The following is a 14823-nucleotide window of genomic DNA, read 5'->3' on the forward strand; positions in this document are numbered from 1 at the left end:
TCTTCACAGGAGGCAGAAAATCTGGTGTCATCCAGCAGCTTTCTAGGAATCTCTGGATGCAGCACTGGATAATGGTTTAGAACTTGAGGCCAGAATTACACTATCCAATATGGCAACCTAGTCACATGTGGCTTCTTAAATTTGAATGTAAATTAAAGTCCTATAGGACAACATTGGGCAGGGACTCTGGATTCCAGTCCCAGCTTTTCCACTTAGTAATCATGTGATCTCACACAAGTGCCTCTACTATTCTGTACCTCAATTTTCTCATCAGCAAAATGGGGATACTTACCTCAAAGGCTGGTGTGAAGATATAATGAGCTTATGGATGTAACACTCTTTTAGAGTCACAGTGGCTAGGTTCTCAATAAGAGCTCTACAAATGGTGGTTATGTTTATTAACATCTCTGATCATGGTATAGGGTGCCAGGGTTGCCTGAGGCTGTAACCTCTCTCCCAGTGCTGTCTGCACCAGCAAGGGGCCCAGTAAATGTCTATCAATTCCTCTCTCCCTGGCATTTCATCCAGGAGCTAGAATGACACAAATCTGCCACCAGCAGATTGGAGTCAGTAGGAGTACTCACATCTGTAGAGGTGGTTCCACACAGGAAAGAAGGCCATGTAGAGCGCCACGTCCCCCACAGTTGGGTAGGACTTGAAGATGGAGATGATGGCAATCTGGATAAACATGAAGAAGATAGGGTGCTCCCTAGGGCAGGATGGAGAGGACAGAGATCAGCCAGGGACCAAGTTTATCCCAGAGACCCTAGACCCACCCCTTGAACCAAAAATGCTCCCAGAAGACTCTGGGCAGGGGCTGGATTGAATGGGCCAGACCCGGGTAGCACAGCAGAAAACTACAGGGACCCAAAAATGCCCAGAGGTGGTGAGGAAGGCCTGGCAAACATTAAGATCTAGTCTACAGAGACATTTCCCAACAACAGCCACCACTGCCTCTACCAGCTCCAGGCCTTCTCCCAGAAGCCAAGGAGGACGAAAACAAATGAAGTCAGCTCCTTATTAGCAGGCTTAAATGACTGCTTGTCAGGGTCATCAGGCACCCTCCCTTGCCAGAGGCTGCTGTGACAACAGGCCCCAGGGCAAGAAAGGCCTCCAAGATAATGCTCTGTTCAATGACAATATGGTCAGTGAGGTCAGCAGAGCCTCAGTGTCCAGAAAGATAACTGAAAGCTAGATGCAGTTTTTCAACAGCTCTGAAGGGCTGAAACTGGAGTTCTTGTTACCTTAAACTAATAACAGTTTAAACTGTGATTTCAAACTAGTAATAAGGGATGACAATGGTTACCATCTCCTGAAATCCGCACTATGTGCTCAAGTCTTCTGCATCACCTCAAGTGACCCTCACAAACTACAACCACCCCTCAAGATAGGCAGTCCTGTCCATTGGCCTTCACAGATGAGGAAATTGAGGTTCAGAGAAGTGAAGTGGTTGACCAAATATCAGTAAGTGATGAAGCTGTCTCCAGAGCTTCTAACCACCACCATGCTGTTCTTAGTGCTTCTGATGCCTCACAGCCCTGGTCAGGAGGTAGGGACAGAGTTCAACTTCCAGTGCTCCTCAAGAGCAGTCTAAGAGCTGAAGGGAAGTGAACAGAAGAGCCAGGTGGAAATCCTCCTCAGCAATACCTACATGCACACATGTGGCCATTTTTGCACAGACCCTGGATGCCTGAGGTCAGCTTCTTGGAAGCCAGGATAATAAACCATTTCCAGGGCTACTGCAGTGCTCTTCCTCAGAAGCTTAGAAAAGTGCCAGGGCATGAGCACAGATTCTGGAGCCAGATAAACTGGAATTCTAGTTCCACTGCTTACTAGCTGTGTGATTCTGGGAAAACCATTCCACCTTTCTGAGCATCAATTTCCCCAACTATAAAATAGGAGTGACAATAATAAGATCACGCTATCTCCTCGAGTTGCTGAGTTAGGTATGACTATGTTTCAGAGAGCCTAGAAAGGCGCCTGGGATGGGGAGAGCTCAAATAGATTAGTCCTCTTACACTGCAGACAAACCCTTTTGAGGGATATCAATCAGAAGATTAAAGAGAGCTCAGGCGGTTAGCCTCCTAAGGAATCCATCCTGAGTCCCCATGGACAGTCACTGGGCAGTTAATGGAGGATATCCAAACAGATCCACTTTTCCCAAAGAAACCCCCTTAACACAACTCCTGATGTCCAAAATGGTGAATAGGTTCAGCAGCAATGTGGGTGCAGGTACCTCAAAGTGAGTCCAGGGAACATCCAGGGCTCCAAAGCCCTCCCTGCAGCCTGTGCTCATGCATGATACGCAACTGCTGGCTCTGGCCACTGGCACATGAAGAGACCAAGGACAGGGTTCCCTGAGCAAAGATGACATCAACCTGATGGCAGGGGCTCCTTATATGAAGGGTACCCATGAGGCCATGGGGGGAGAAGGAGGGGAATAAAGAAGCAGCAGGTCCCCCCACTTACTTTAGCTTGATGGCTAAGGGGACAGTGTAGAAGAAGACGTTGATCTGAAACACGCAGACAAAGAAGAGGCTGAAGTGCTCAAACATCTCTGCAAAGAAGTACCAGAAAAGACCAATGTTTGGAGTGAGATCTGGAACAGAAAGTCTGGAATTAAGAAAACACAGGGAGAGAAAAAAGAGAGCAGAGTTACACATGGTCTGCTGTGCCCTTGTTTCCTCCTGAAGACTTGGGTCACTGCTAGCCAGCCAAGGACAACTTCCTCCTTGTAGAGAACAGGGTGTGATGGTTCTGTAGGTTCCCCGGATATAGTGATTAACAAAAACAAGGGCCAGAGACACACTGAATGATAAGCCATAATAAATATTAGTTTAGCAAAACAAAATCTAAAATGAGGCAGGGATTTATCCTAGAAATCAAGAAAGCAGCCCCTCTTTTACTGCTCAGGTCCATTTAGTCAGGAGCTTCCCAGTACGTAACAAGGAGGAAGGAGATTTAAATAAACAATATCTATTTTGGGCATTCCAAAGACCTGCCCAGAGGAAGAAGTTCAAAGGTCCTGCTGCTCCCCATTCTTGTTCTACATTCCCACAGCAGGAACCTGAAGACTCAGTGCCTGGACCTGCAGTGAGAATTCTAGGGGCTCTAGGAACCATCATCAGGCTCTGCTAGAATACTCAGTGTCCAAGAGCTCATTTGAGAAATTAAGGTTTAACTAGAAGATATTTTTATCTGGTTAAATCATATAAAAATTTGTTGAAATTCTAACTTTTCTGAAAGTTTACAATTTATACACACACACACACACACACACACACCTTTTTACTTTTTTGACACAGGGTCTTGCTAAACTGCTGAGGCTGGCCTCAAACTTGAGATCCTTTTGCTTCATCCTCTCAAGTCTCTGGGATTACAGACATTAACCACAGCTCATTATATTTTTATTTTGAAAAATAACAGAGTTGAGGGGCTGGGGTTGTGGCTCAGTGGTAGCGTGCTCACCTAGCATGTCAGAGGCACTGGGTTCGATCCTCAGCACCACATAAAAATGAAATAAAGATACTGTGTCCACCTATAACTAAAAACTAAATGTTAAAAAAAAAAAAAAGTAGGGCTGGGGATGTGGCTCAAGCGGTAGCGCGCTCACCTGGCATGCGTGCGGCCCGGGTTCGATCCTCAGCACCACATACAAACAAAGATGTTGTGTCCGCCGAGAACTAAAAAATAAATATTAAAAAATTCTCTCTCTCTCTCTCTCGCTCTCTCTTAAAAAAAAAAAAAAAAACAGAGTTGAAAGTGATCTCAATTCACAATTCAGAAAGGAAACAAATGGAGACCAGAAAGAGAGAGACAGGCTTCCCTGACAGAAGCCTCTACCCAGGGTAAGACTTTGCCTCTTGTGGCAACTATATTTCCGTCTCTGTGAAATGAAGTAAAGAACAAGGGCGGGGAGGAAGGGAGGGGATATGTGAGCAGAAAAGATGGTGGAATGTGATGGACATCATTAGCCTATGTACATGTATGACTGCACATATGGTGTGATGCTACATTGTGTGCAACCAGAGAAATGAAAAGTTGTGCTGTAATTGTGTACAATCATTCAAAATGCATTCTGCTGTCATATACACCTACTTAAAAAAAAAAAAAAAAAACTCACCAGTTTTAACTGGGCAAAATTTGTGACACAGTTTTGTACTGGTAGACACAAAGATGCAAGGGGCTTGACAGAAGCCTTAATGAGCTATCTGTTGCCCTGACAGTCTTTTAATCCTTGTGAGCACCCTATCACTGTGTATAGATAACTATTTGCCCTGATAAGCACAACATTTGCCTGAATAAAAAATTTTCTAAAAGAACAAAACAGAATCTGTGACCTAGCAGAAAGCCAGGAAAAGCTCTTCACCAGGCATCCTGAACTCCCATCCAAGGAAGCGCTAAAAGTGAATAAGTCATTGTTATGCTCAGTCAGGATTTAACAAAAGAAGGAGAGTCCCAAATGGAAGTTCTACCACTCCAGATCCCTTCCCAATCCAAACAGATTTAAGTGTCCCTCACCCACTAGACTATGAGCTCTTAAAGGCTTGAGCAGTGCCTGGCCCCTCAGCACTCACACAGAGGGCATTTTCATGAAAACACACTTGAGCAAGCCTGCAGTACTGCAAACCCATCTGGGTTTCCTCTAAAGGTCTCACACATAGCAGGTAGCTTTATGCTGAAACTATCATGGATCTTCTGGCAGTAGAAGAATATATCCAATCTTGCTTGAACCCAAACCTCCCAGTTAGAGGCTAACAATTGCTGTGGATGTTTTTAGGGAGCATTATTTAATCCCATCAGAAAAAAGATGTGCTCTAGGGGCTGGGGATGTGGCTCAAGCAGTAGCATGCTCGCCTGGCATGCGTGCGGCCCGGGTTCAATCCTCAGCACCACATACAAAAAAAAAAGATGTTGTGTCCGCTGAAAACTAAAAAATAAATATTAAAAATTCTCTCTCTCTCTCTCAAAAAAAAAGATGTGCTCTACAGCAGTGGTTCTCAAAATATGTTCCTGGATCATCAGTAGCAACGTCACCTGAAAACTTGGGAAATGCAAATTCTCGGTCCCTACCTGAGACCTACTAAATCAGGACCTCTGGGACTGGGCCAGCAATCTGGGTTAAACAATCCCTGCAGAGACTCTGAGGCACCTTAAAGTTTGAGGACACCTGCTATAGATATTGCCTCAGTCTGATTTCAGGAGGAGCTATGAAAATAAAACTAACCTACTGAATTTTCTAATATGGTCTTTACTTACATGAAGCCATAGACAGCAGGGATGAAATCCCAGGAGCTGAGAAGGAAGAAGGAGAGGCAAACGATTACCACTAGGCTTCCCACATACATCGTGGCATACTCCCAAGAGAAGATCCAGAAGGCTTTGCTCTTCACTTTCACAGGTATGTACTGCCGCTAGGAGAAAGGGCAGAACAGGACATTTAGGAATGCCAAGAAAAGAGAAGAAGCTACCAGCCTAAACCTAAAGATCCCTTCTGCAAAACCATGCCATGACGAACAGGTTTACAATTTTACTGGGTCTTTAATTAAACAAGAAAGACATATACATTTAAAAAAGTGTTGAGGGCTGGGGTTGTGGCTCAGCGGTAGAGCGTTCGCCTAGCGTGTGTGAGGCCCTGGGTTCGATCCTCAGCACCACATAAAATAAATAAATAAAATAAAGGTATTGTGTCCAACAACAACTAAAAAACAAAGAAAAAAAATTCTTTAAAAAAAAAAAAAAGGTGTTGACACATCTGTAACCCCAGCAATTTGAGAGGCTGAGGCAGGAGGATCACAAGTTCAAGGCCAGTTTCAGCAACTTAGCAAAGCCCTAACTCAATAAATAAATAAATATAAAAGGAACTGAGGATGGCTCAGTGGTAAAGCACCTCTGGGTTCAATCTCTAATACATAAAAATATATTGTTTATTATTATATTTTTAGTTATTATTAATAATTATTATTATAAAAAGGAATTAAGTGTGCATCCTCTGACCTGGGACCTAATAACACCATTCTAGGTATGCATCCTGAAAATATGTTGCAAAAGATATAAATGAAAGAATATTCACTGCACCAGGAGTCCTTCAATGAACAAATAAATAGTGATAAAATGGCATATGATACATTATTTAGCAGGTTTAATGAAAAAGCCACATCTATATATGTCAACATAGACAGATCTTAAAAACAGGAGGTTAATTATCACAGAAAGTCACCAAACAATGCTTGTAAAATGAAAACATAACTATTTTGAGATTATACTAAACAATACTATGTATTATTTTTAGATATACAGGAACATTATCTATAAAAGTTTAATAGAAGGACATATACCATATAATAGAAGGACATATACCAAAGTCATTTAGCATTAGCCTCCCAGAAAGGAGAAAGGAAAACATGACTTTATCTTATAATATTTTATTAAATTTGTCAAAAGCAATTATGAGTTAAGTGCAGTGGTGCACACCTGCTATTCCAGCAACTCAGAAGGCTGAGGCAGCAGGACCACAAGTTCAAAGCCAGCCTCAGCAACTCAGTAAGGACCTAGGTAACTTAGCAAGACCCTGTCTCAAAATAAAAAAATAAAAAAGGTTGGGGATGTAGCTCAGTGGTTAAATGCCTCTGGGCTTAATCTCTGTTACCCACCCCCCCAAAAAGGTAAAAAATTTAATATTTGTTTACTCTGGGTAGTAGGCATATGGCTTTATACTATTTTCTGTATTTTTTCCCTTCACTACAATTCTCCCCCACCCACCCCCCCATAAAAAGAAAAAGAAGAAACATAAATAAAAAAATGGGAAAAGAAAGCACAAAATAGAAATGAATTCAAACATCAATCGATTCAAATGGACCAAACTGTAAGGAAAATCATATCGTAAAGGAAAGAAATCAGTTATACTGCTACATACTGTTTATAAGACAGAGACCTTAAAATATAAGACAGAAGAGTTCAAAACTAAAGGACTGAAAGAGATATATTAGGTAAACAGTAACCAAAAAGGAAACTAGGATATCTATTCTATTATCAGATAAAATAGACTTTAATGCAAAAATGTATTACAGAGATAAAGATGGCCTATAATAATAAAAGGTCAATTCACCAGAAAAATGTAGCAATTCTAAACTTGTATGAACCTAATAATACATTTGCATTCATGGATGGGGCTGGGGTTGTAGCCCAGTGGTTGAGCACTTGCCTCGCATGTGTGAAGCACTGAGTTTGATCCTCAGCACCAAATAAAATAAATAAATAAGCAAACAAACAAATAAATAAATAAAACATGGATATAAAAAAAACTATTAATAGGTACATAAAAGTTAAAAAAAACATGACAATTTTGTAACGAAGATTAAATCGTACGCTGAGGAAAAAGTAAAGCTTTAAAAATTTATTCTGGAATAAGGGGCTAGAGTTGTGGCTCAGTGGTAGAGTACTTGCCTAGCACATGCGAGGTCCTGGGTTTGATCCTCAGCACCACATTAAAAAAAATAATAATAAATATACATATTGTGTGCAACTACAACTAAAAAATAAATATTTTTTAAAAATTTATTCTGGAATAGAAGAAAGACTGAAAATACATTAAATACCAATTTTAAGATATTATACCAACAGAATAAACCCTTAAAGAAAAGACATTTTAAAGGTAAGATCAGAATTGGGTTAAACAGAAAACAGTTATGAGGAATCAACAAAGCTAGTTCTTAGAAATGACTTGTGATTGATGTGACTCTCATAAGTCTGATATAAAAAGAAAGAGAGAAGAATAAACAAGCAGTATTAGAAATGTAAAAGGGCACATAATTATAGATATATCAGGGCCAAAAATAAAATACAAAAAAAAAAACTTATGCCAGCCAGAAGCAGTGACATAAAGCTACTCAGGAGGCAGAGGAAGGAGTATGCAAGTTGGAGAATAACCTGGGCAACTTAGGGAAACACTGTCTCAAAATAAGAAACACAAAAGGCAGTAGTAGTAAAGCACCTCTGGCTTCAATCCCTAGTGCTGCAAACAAAACCTTACACCAACATGTTTAAAAATGGAGGTGAAATGGAAACATTTCATGGAAAAATATAAAAGATTCAATCCAAATGGCAATGTAGGGATAAGGATATAACTCAGTGATAGAACAATTGCCTAGCATGCTGGAGGTCCTGGGTTTCATTCCCTGCATCACAGGAAGGGGGCAGGTGAAGATCAAAGATGATAACAAAATGTAATACAAGACCCTTGATTAAATCTTGAACCCCATTCCTTCCCCTCAAATCCTATAAAGGTCATATGTGTAAATTAAAGAATTTGCATTTGGAAAGCATATGTTAGATGATGTTATTTTATCAAGGTTAAGCTTCTTGAAGGTGACAATAGTATTGTGGTCATGTAGAGAATACCCTATTCTTGTTGTTATTGTTGTGTGGTGCTGGGGATTGAACCCAGGGTCTTAAGTATAAGAGGCAAGCACTCCACCAACTGAGCTATATCCGCAGCCCCTGAGAATACCCTACTCTTTTAAGAGTTACTTGCTGAATTAGGGTAGATGTTTTTTGTTTTTAGCTTCCCTGAAAATAATTCAGGGAGGGAGGGAAGAAAAGAGGAGAAGAAGGAAAGGGAATTTTATCTATCGATAATGTAGCAAAATGATAATTGAAGAATATTTTTGAAAAGATTAAAATTAGATAAAAATTAGGGAAAAAATTAACTCAATGGGCCAGGGTTGTGGTTCAGTGGTAGAGCGCTTGCCAAGCATGTGTGAGGTACTGGGTTCGATCCTGGCACCACATAAAAAAATAAATATATAAACAAAATAAAGGTATTGTGTCCATCTACAACCAAAAAAAAAAAAAATTAGCTCAAGAAGAAATAGAGACCAAGTGTGGTGGCGTATGCCTGTAACCCCAGCTACTTAGGAGGCTGAGCCAAGAGGATCGTAAATTTGAGGCTAGCCTAAGCAACTTAGTGAAACCCTGTCTCAAAATAAAAAATAAAAGGGGTTGGGGCTGGGGTGTAGCTAAGTGGTAAAGCATTCCTGGCTTCAATCTCTAATACAGAAGGAAGGAAGGAAGGAAGGAAGGGAGGGAGGGAGGGAGGGGGAAGATAGAAATTTTAAATGGTCCTATAATCATTAAACAAGTTCAATTAGTAATAAGAAAATTTCCCACAAACAAAAGAGTAGACCCAGCCAGACTTATAGGCAAGTTCTACCAATACTGAAGAAGTAGATGATTCTAATCTTTCATTAATTTTTTCATAGCAGGTACTATAAACATGATATCAAAACTACTTACCAACACAAATGTAACAATGCCAAATGAAATTTATCTAATATAATTCAGTAAAACATGAAAAAGATCATGATAAACTCAGGTTATGGCCAGGATGGGTATACTCTAAAAATGCAAGGTTAGTTCAACATAAGAAAAGTTACTTATTTTATAAGTAGTTACACACACACACACACACACACACACACAATTTTATAAAAAATATCTCAAACACCTTGAAGAAATTATATTAATACTTTGATATATGTAGAAAAAATAACTAAATCCAATAAATACTCATAATAAAATACACAATAAAAGAATTCAGGGAAGTAACTGAATATAAAATTAACATATGAATAGCTTTTATATATATATAAATGTTAAACTATTAAAGGCAACAATTATACAGAAGATCACATATAAAACAACAAGGAAAATTAAAATTTACAACACAAGAAATGTACAAAGCTATATAAGAAAAATTTTAAAAATTTTAAATGTGCAAAGCTATACAAAAAAATTTTAAGCATTAGACCAAAACACTAAAGTAGGTTTGAACAATGGAAAGGTATCCTCTGATGATGTTCAGGATAATTCAATGCTATACAGATGTCAGTTATGCCTAAATTAATTTTTAAAAAGTCAATGCAATAATACAATCCCTATCAAAATGTCAACATGCCATTTTATGTAGTCACACCAGATATTAAGGTTCATATGGAAAAACAAATATATACAAAAACAGTTAAGAAAACATTGAGCTACATGTGGTGGCACATGCCTATAATCCCTGAGACTCACTCAGGAGGCAGAGACAGGAAGATTCAAGGCCAGCCCCAGTCAATTTAGTAGGACCCTGACTCAAAACAAAAATTTTAAAATATGACTGGGGATGATAAAGTACCCCTGGGTTCAATCCCTTTTTCTTTCCCAGAAAGAAAATACTGATAAGGAAAAATTATGACCATCAGACATTTAAGTACTACGGGCTAGAGATATAGCTCAGTGGTAGAGTGTTTACCTAGTATGCTTCAATTCCCAGCCTCCCCCCCCTCCCCCCAAAAAAGGTACTATAAAACCTCTAATATTAAAGCGTGTATCAGTGTATACAGTCTATTACTGGCACATTAATAGACAAATAGACTAGCAGAATAAAATGGGTAGTCCAGCATTAGACCAAAACATATGGCAATTTGGTATAAGATGAAAGTAGTACATCACTGTGATACAGACTTTTTAATGATTGGTGCCAGGACAGCTACAAAACCATTGGAAAAGATAAAAATCATACCAGCACCTCAGACCATTCACAAAATCAGATTTCAAATAGATTAAGAATCTAATTTTTTTTAAAATGAAACCATAAGTACTAGAGGAAAACATGGTGAATTCATTCTTAACCTTCACCTATGGAAAAGTTCAGAACCCAACACTGATTAGATATAATTACATAAAAACAAGAAATATCAAATGACAAATACACCATAAACAAAATTAAAATATGTCCTCACAAAACTTGTACATGAATGTTCATATCAACATTAAATCACAATAGAAAGAAAAAACAAATGCCTATCAACTGGTGAACTGACAAATAAAATACAGCAAGTTTATATTTGATTAAAAAAATAAGAAGGGCTGGGGATGTGACTCAAGTGGTAGCGTGCTCGCCTAGCATGCGTGAGGCCCTGGGTTCGATTCTCAGCACCATGTGAAAATAAAACAAAGATATTGTGTCCACCTAAAACTAAAAACTAAATATTTAAAAAAAATAAGAAAAAGGAAGGAAGAAATAATACGGATGGAACATCTCTCATCTGAAAATCCAAAATCAGAAATGTCCTGAAATCTGAACATCAGATTTTTGGACTAGTGCTGCAAATATTCCAAAATCTGAAAAAATCTAAAATCTGAAAGATTTCTGGTCCCAACCAAGCATTTTGGATAAATTATATTCAACCTGTACATTATAAAGCTGGGAAAAACCTTGAAAACATCATACAAAGTGAGAGAAGCTAGCCATAAAAGAGCACATATGATTCCATTTATGAGAAATGCCCTGAATAAGAACATCTATTAAAAAAAAAGAAGAGTCCGGCTTGGTAGCACACATCTAGGATCGCAAATTCAAAGCCAGTTTCAGCAATTTAGTGAGACCCTGAGCAACTCAGTGAGACCCTGTCTCTAAATAAAGTATAACAAAGGGGTGGGGTAAGCCCCACTGGGTTCAAGCCCCACTACAGAAAAAGAACACCTATAAAGACAAAAATGTAGAATCCTGCTTGCCTAGGGATAGGGGAGTGGGTGTTGTGAGAAAATAGAGAGTGACAGCTGATCAGTACTGGGCTTCTTTTTGATGATAAAAATATTCTGCAGTTGCTGGGTGTGGTGGCAAAAGTCTGTAATCCCATCGGCTTGGGAAGCTGAAGTAGGAGGATTGCAAGTTCAAAGCCAGACTCAGCAAATGCTGAAGCCCCACATGAAAAACACCACATGGATGAAAAACTGAATTAGCCCCATTTAACTATGAAACATCAATCTGACAAAATATTCTAAGGCTAAAAAGAAATATCTATAAGTGTTATAATCAAGTCAGTAAATGTATTTTTTAAATTTTCTTTTTAGTTGTAGATGAACACAATACCTTTATTTAATTTTATTTATTTATTTTTTAACGGTGCTGAGGATCAAACCCAGCGTCTCATATATGCAAGGCAGGTGCACTACCACTGAGCTACAACTGCTGCCCGAGTAAATGTATTTCTTACAGGGATATTTTTCACATTCTGAAACTATGGGCATACCAGAATTAAACAAATAAGCAAACTGAAGGTAACAAAAGTTGGGTTTCTCAACCGTAGAGATATAAGGTTTAAATGAGGAAAAGGGAGAGACTGAAGTAAGCCTTGTGGTGTTGGACTTTAAAGTATAAGCAGGAAGATAAAAAAACATAAAGGTTGGGTGGTATACATACAGATACTTCACAGCTCAGTCTGCTAAGTGAGCCCAAGCACAATGATATTCTAGTAATAATAAGCACACCAATGCCCATATCTTGGTTTCCTTTTTTAAAATTTTCCTTCCCTTTCTTTTTTTCTTTCATTTTTTTGGGGGGGTGGCATGCAATACCCCTCCCCCAGGAGGGCTCTATCACTGTTACATCCCCAGACCTTTTTATCTTTTTGAGACAGGGTCTCCCTAAATTGTCTAAGTTGGTCTCAAACTTGTGATCCTTCTGTCTCAGTCTCTCAAGTTGCTGGGGTTACAGGTATGTAACACTGTGACTGACTCTAGACCTTGATTTCTCAACAGCATTCTCCAATAAAAGAAACTAGGAATCTTTGGAGAAGTAAATCATTTCAGAGCTGAGACAGAGAAAATGAGAAAATACAAATGAACCTAGAACATTTTGTGATACCAGAAATGAAACACTTAAAACTAGATGGGGGAGAGCTGGATATGGTAGCAGCATACCTGATGCAGTGGCGCATGCCCATAATCTCAACTATTCAGAGGCTGACGCAGGAGAATTGAGTTTTGAGGCCAGCCTGGGCAATATAGAGATTCTCAAAAACAATACAAATTTAAATTTTAAAAAATACAGAAAGGGCTGGGAATATAGATCAGTTGATAAGTGCTTGCCTAGCATGCACAAGGCCCTGGGTTCAATCCCTAGCACCCCCTCCAAAAAAAAAAACCACAGAAAAGTACGGCATAACTGGTTCAAAAGACTATTAGCTAACAGACAAGAATCTAAATAACCATGTAAGGGTTGGAGTATGGCTCAGTGGTAGGGTGCTTGCCTGGCATGTCTGAGACCTTGGTTTCCCTAGCACAACAATAATAATAAAACTTAACAAACAAACAAAAAATAGATGGAGGCTTGTTAAAAGAACACTTGAGGGCTGGGGTTGTGGCTCAGTGATAGAGCGCTTGTCTTGCATGCGTTAGGCACTGGCTTTGATCCTCAGCACCGCATAAATAAATAAAGTATTGTGCCCATCTATAACTTAAAAAAAAAAAAAAAAGAATACTTGAAGAAGCACCTAATGGTCAAATCTGGAAAAAATTTGAGTAACAAGCTAATGATAGTATCAGATATATATTTTTTTGAGTCAAATTCACATAACATATTCAACCAAATTAAAATATATAATTCATTTACATTTAGTACATTCACAATGTTGTTCAAGTACCATCTCTCTCTAGCTTCATATCTTTTCATCACTCAAGAAAGAATATCCAGTGTCCATTAATTATCCGATATTCCTCCATCTCCAACTCTCTGGCAGCCACTGATGTGTTTTCTTTCTCTATGGATATGCCTATTCTGGGTATTTCACACAAAAGGAATCACATAATACGTAACCTTTAGTGTCTGGCTTTTTGCACCTAATGTTTTTGAGGCTCGTTCAAGTTATAGCATATTATCTGTACTTAATTCCTTTTGGTGGTTGAGTACTATTCCATTATAAGGATATACTACAATTTGTTTCTCCACTTATCAGTTGATGATCATTTGGGTTGTTTCCACCTCTTGGCTACTGTAAATAGTACTGCTATGACCATTTTAACAGGTGTTTGTTTATGTACCTTTCAGTTCTGTTGGGTGTATAGGAGTGGAATTACTGAGCCATAACAGTAATTTTATGCTTAACTCTTCAAGTAACTGCCAAACTGTTTTCTACTGTGGCTATACCATTTTACATTCTCACCAGCAATGTAAGAGAGTTCTATTGTTCTTTGTGTTGTTATTACTACTGTTATCCTACTGGTATCCCATTGTGGATTGGATTCACACATCCTTAATAACCAATGATGTTGAGCATATTTTCATATACTTTTTTTTTTCGGTCCTGGGGATCAAACCCAGGACTTTGTGCATACTAAGCAAGTGATCTACCACTAAGCTATATCCCCAGTTTCATATGCTTATTGACCATCTATATAATCTTCTTTGGAAAAATCTCTATTTGGGCCCTTTTGACTTTCTTTCTTTTCAGTGAAGATAATCAAACTGATGCATGATCCTATTGCACGACCTGCAAGTGCTTTACCACTGTGCTACAAGCCCCGCCCCTTGACCATTTTTTAATTTTGTTGTCCTTTGTGGTTCAAATTTAAAAGTTCTTTACATTCTCTGATACTCATCCCTTATTAAACATGATCTGACAATATTTGGGTTTTCTCTTTTTTAATGGTGTTCCCTAAAATTCAAACATTTTAAATTTTCATGGAGTTCAATTAAACTTTTTTTTTTTCTTTTCTTGCTCTTGCTTTGATTTGACGCAAATCTAAGAATGCACTACACCAAACCTAGGTCACGAAGATTTACCCATTTTCTCCTAACAGTTTTAGCTTCTATGTTTAAGTTATAGATCCATTTTGAATTAATTTTTGACCATGGGGAGTGAGGTAGGAATCCAACTTCATTCTTTCATGTAGTTATTCAGTTGTCCCCAAATCATTTGTCCCAAAATCTCAACTATTCAGAGGCTGACGCAGGAGAATTGAGTTTTGAGGCCAGCCTGGGCAATACAGAGACTCTCA

At 38.7% G+C, this 14823-nt stretch overlaps 1 protein-coding gene across 1 annotated transcript in view; it reads right to left on the reverse strand.

Annotated features, from left to right (window-relative positions):
• Pigu (phosphatidylinositol glycan anchor biosynthesis class U) overlaps positions 1-14823 on the reverse strand; it is a 90231-nt gene that overhangs the window by 20116 nt on the left and 55292 nt on the right. The window contains exons 8-10 of the mRNA XM_027945319.2: positions 5260-5414; positions 2470-2613; positions 585-709 (exon numbers count right to left, since the gene is read on the reverse strand). Of these exons, the coding sequence (XP_027801120.2) occupies positions 585-709; positions 2470-2613; positions 5260-5414 (424 nt within the window). The remainder of the gene's footprint in view (positions 1-584; positions 710-2469; positions 2614-5259; positions 5415-14823) is intronic.

The sequence above is a fragment of the Marmota flaviventris genome, chromosome 2 (assembly GCF_047511675.1).
Source record: "Marmota flaviventris isolate mMarFla1 chromosome 2, mMarFla1.hap1, whole genome shotgun sequence".
Taxonomy (NCBI): Eukaryota; Metazoa; Chordata; class Mammalia; order Rodentia; family Sciuridae; genus Marmota; species Marmota flaviventris.